This window comes from Panthera uncia (genome assembly GCF_023721935.1).
Source record: "Panthera uncia isolate 11264 chromosome A3 unlocalized genomic scaffold, Puncia_PCG_1.0 HiC_scaffold_12, whole genome shotgun sequence".
Taxonomy (NCBI): Eukaryota; Metazoa; Chordata; class Mammalia; order Carnivora; family Felidae; genus Panthera; species Panthera uncia.
The window spans coordinates 26,604,067-26,607,630 of NW_026057579.1; the positions used below are offsets into that span (position 1 = coordinate 26,604,067).

The following is a 3,564-nucleotide window of genomic DNA, read 5'->3' on the forward strand; positions in this document are numbered from 1 at the left end:
GAAATCTTTTCAATATGTATAATGTACAAAGAACTTTCCCAAATTAAAGAGAAGACAAGTAACCCAGTAGAAAAATAGCAAAGAATATGAACTGACAAGTTACAGAAGAGGAAGCAAAATGAACAAAAGTCACGTAAACTAAAAAACAACGCACCGTCTCAAATAGTAGATAGGGAAATTAAAATTAACACAACAGTGACATAGCCATTTTTTTAATCTATTAAGTATTCAGAAGGTTAGCAACATCCAGTGGCAGTGTGGGACAGCTAGTTCTGTTGCATTAGGTTTGGGACCCCATAAATAACTACAAACTTATAAAAGTCTTCTAATAGTATTTATTTAAATTTAAAATGTGCATATATTCTGATCTGGGCATCCCATTGGTGGGAAATTTCCAGGCTACGAAAAATTACCATGGATAAATATAATTGTCCGTGATGATTGCCATAGCATTTTGGGGGAGTAAAAAAGTGAAACAGCCCAAGTATTATTCAAAAGGTGACTCTTAAATTATGTTAATACCTGTGCTCTGGCACGCTGACCCTCTGATCTCCACCCTGTTCTTCACATGTGTAACTCAGAGCAAACCTGTGCTTCCATTTCCATCTATAAAATCAAGGTAATAATGACACTTACATCTCAGATTTATCTCTGTTAAATGAGAAGGAATTTACTATGTATTGCTAAGTAAAAAAAAAAAAAAGCAGTTTGCAGAACTCAAGGTATTTTTAAGTGTATGTTTGCCTCTATTTATTTGTAAATGTTTGTACCCACAAAGGAAAAAAAGTGGAAAAGTTATACATTAAACTGTGAACACATATACTGCTTTTGTTAATATGTCATTTAAAAAAAAAAAGAAAAATTTAAAAAAAGAGAGAGAAAGAAAAATCACCAATAGGAAAAGAAATGACAGGAAACATTAACAGACTGTTCACTGGGAAAAAAAAAAGTATCAATTGTTAATAACCATTTGGAGAAAAAGGTAGCCTTAAAAAAAAGAAAAAAAGCCTTTTTAGTTCAAAGGTTTTGAGAACTTCCTTCACTCAAAGCCCCCTTTTGACTGCTTGTGCCACTCACATTAGCCAAGGCGAGAGTGCGTTTCACCAGCCCCCAGACAAGGCCCCCGTGAAGTAGGGATGTGTGTTTGTGTGTAGGTGCAGGAGGGCTGATTTGGAGGTGGGGGGGGGGGGATGTGCGGAGGAAGAACAAAAACCTCTGGAGGGGCTAGAGACAGACTTGAATTCTAATCCCAACACTTCCACTCATCTATAGAACTAAAATAGTCTCTTACTTTTTTTGAACCAATCTCTCCATTTGAGAAAGGACTCCGCAAAGGGACTCCGTGACGTTATTGTCACTGCAGGCCTGGCCCAGGCCGTGCCTGCCCCCCACCCAGCCCTGCTTCAGGCCCACGCTGTGGTGCTGAGTACCCCCTACCTTCCTCGTCCTTCCTACCCGCTCGCTCATACCCCGGCATCGGGCGTGTGCAGCCTCCTGTCCCCCGCATGAAGAGAGGAGGGGCTGGCCTGTACTTCACTGTATCTTAATGAGGTCTGTCTGCCTGTGCCTTGCTATTTACCATGACGCTAATTCCTTCTGCATTTACGTGATTTTGGCTCCTGCAAAAGAAAAGGCACGGTTTTAGTCAAACACACACAAGTACACACACAAGCACACAGACAAAATAAAAACAGGAATGCTATAGCCCTTTACTTGATACACATCTTTCTAAATAAGAATCCAGGTGTCACGCTGGATGCTACACAAAATATGGGTTTAGTCGGCAACAGAAAGAAAGCTCCCACCACCAAAATAAGGAGAGAAGATTAATCGTGACAATTTTACTTTACGGACAAAATGCATTTAAAGTCATCGGCCCTCTAAAATACCTCGGACAGGCAGAGAAGGGCACAGCAATCTGTCTCTTCGCAAAGGCGCCGGGCTCCTGAGAAACCATGAGAAAACGAGAAAATACCTGCTTGTCTGGCTGCTAAGTGTTCCCAGTGGGAATTCCCTCGGGACTTTTCAGACCACAAAGTCACCACGCTTACTGTATTAAAAGAATAACTACACGCTGTTGTTCCGTGAGCTAGTCCGGGTCTTGAAAGCTCTCCTGTCCCCTCCCAGGGGCCGGGATGGGTCGTGGTCCTGGGGTGGAGCTCAAGCGCTCTGGGGCCGAGGCTCTCGCCCGCCGTTGAGGAGGTCTGTGAGCTCTCCGATGTACTTGATGGTGTACTTCAGCGTCTGGATCTTGGTGAGCGGCTGGCCCCTCTGGCTGTAGACAGGTGGCAGGTAATTCCGAAGGGTGTGCAGGGCATCGGCCAAGGTCCTCATGCGGAGCTTCTCCCTCTCGCTGGCCTTCCGTCTCCGCTGCACGGACATCCTGACTTTGGCGCCCTTCTGGGTCTTGGGGCCACCAGCGCCCTGCAGATAGGCAGGCTGGAAGGCTAACACGTTGTAGTCCACCTCCCCCAGGCCACCGGTCCCACGGCCACCGCAGGCACCGCTGCCCCCACTGTTGGCACCTCCGTGCCCACAGGGCAGCCCAGCCACAGCTGGACGGGGAGAAGAAGCATAGGACTCCAGCGATGGAGCCGGAGACAGGCTCTGAGTGGGGGAGGCCTCGTTCGACTCAAAGGGCCCTGCCCTGTCATTCCAGTCCCAGGACGACAGCAGGCCGGGGCTGTCGGAGGGGCCCAAGGCCTCCTCGAGGCCGAGGAAGGTCTCACGCAGGTTGTCCATGCCTGGGAGACAGCTGCAGAGAGAACGGCTCCCTGGCAAGTGAGAAAGAAAGTTCTGCCGCCAGCCAGGGCAAGCTCCCTTTTATGATGGTGGGGGAGAAGTGATAAAGTGGGAAAGAGGGCCGGGTGGGGGGAGTTCAAAGGAGACACCAAGGACCAAGATGGAAAATGAACTCTTCAGGTGTCACTTTCTCCTCATTGATAATTAGCATCTTCCAGCTAAAATGTCTTTAAACAAAAAGGCCTCCAAGAGAAGAAAAAAGGAATTATCTTGTTGTAACTAAACCAATTAAGGCTGCCTAACTAGACTTAGCATTGTCCTGTGGATCTCATTAATGAGGGAGCCAAAGAAAACAAACCTGGGGCAATTTGCAGCAAGGAGGTGGTGGCCCAGGGCCCTGGTGGAGAGTCCCAGGGTGCCCCAGAGGGCCACCATCCCCATTCAGCAAGACCTCCTAGACGTTTCAGAGCAGATGGGATATCCTTGTGGAGAAGCAAGCAGCGTGGTGTAGGGACAGGGAACCCCTCTGGGCTTGGATTCCATGGCATGTCAAATGCGGACAATTATGACTCTTGCTTCAGAAGGCTTTCCAGAAGACAGCACCCAGCAGACACACAGTGAATGCCGATTTCCCTCTTGCCTTCCTCTTCAGCAAATTTTCCTGAGTTGTGCTTCCAACATGCCCACACTCAGAATGACAAAGGCCAGCAGCTCCAGGAAAGCCAGAGCCTTAATGAGCAGGAAATATCCTTCCAGAAGCTTAAAGGCCTTGCTTTAACTGAGCAGATTGGGATTCCCCACGGCAAACAGACACCAAGCAAC

The 3,564-nt window shown here is 47.4% G+C and overlaps 1 protein-coding gene across 1 annotated transcript; it reads right to left on the bottom strand.

Moving 5' to 3' along the window:
- Positions 1-2,160: 2,160 nt before the first annotated feature.
- Positions 2,161-2,742, bottom strand: MSGN1 (mesogenin 1). Its single transcript, XM_049652027.1, has one exon. The coding sequence runs from the start codon at positions 2,740-2,742 to the stop codon at positions 2,161-2,163; it is 582 nt and encodes a 193-aa protein (XP_049507984.1).
- Positions 2,743-3,564: the final 822 nt, after the last annotated feature.

Bases quoted from the DNA above. Each gene is read 5' to 3' on its own strand.
- MSGN1 (XM_049652027.1), bottom strand. From the start codon at position 2,742: ATGGACAACCTGCGTGAGACCTTCCTCGGCCTCGAGGAGGCCTTGGGC.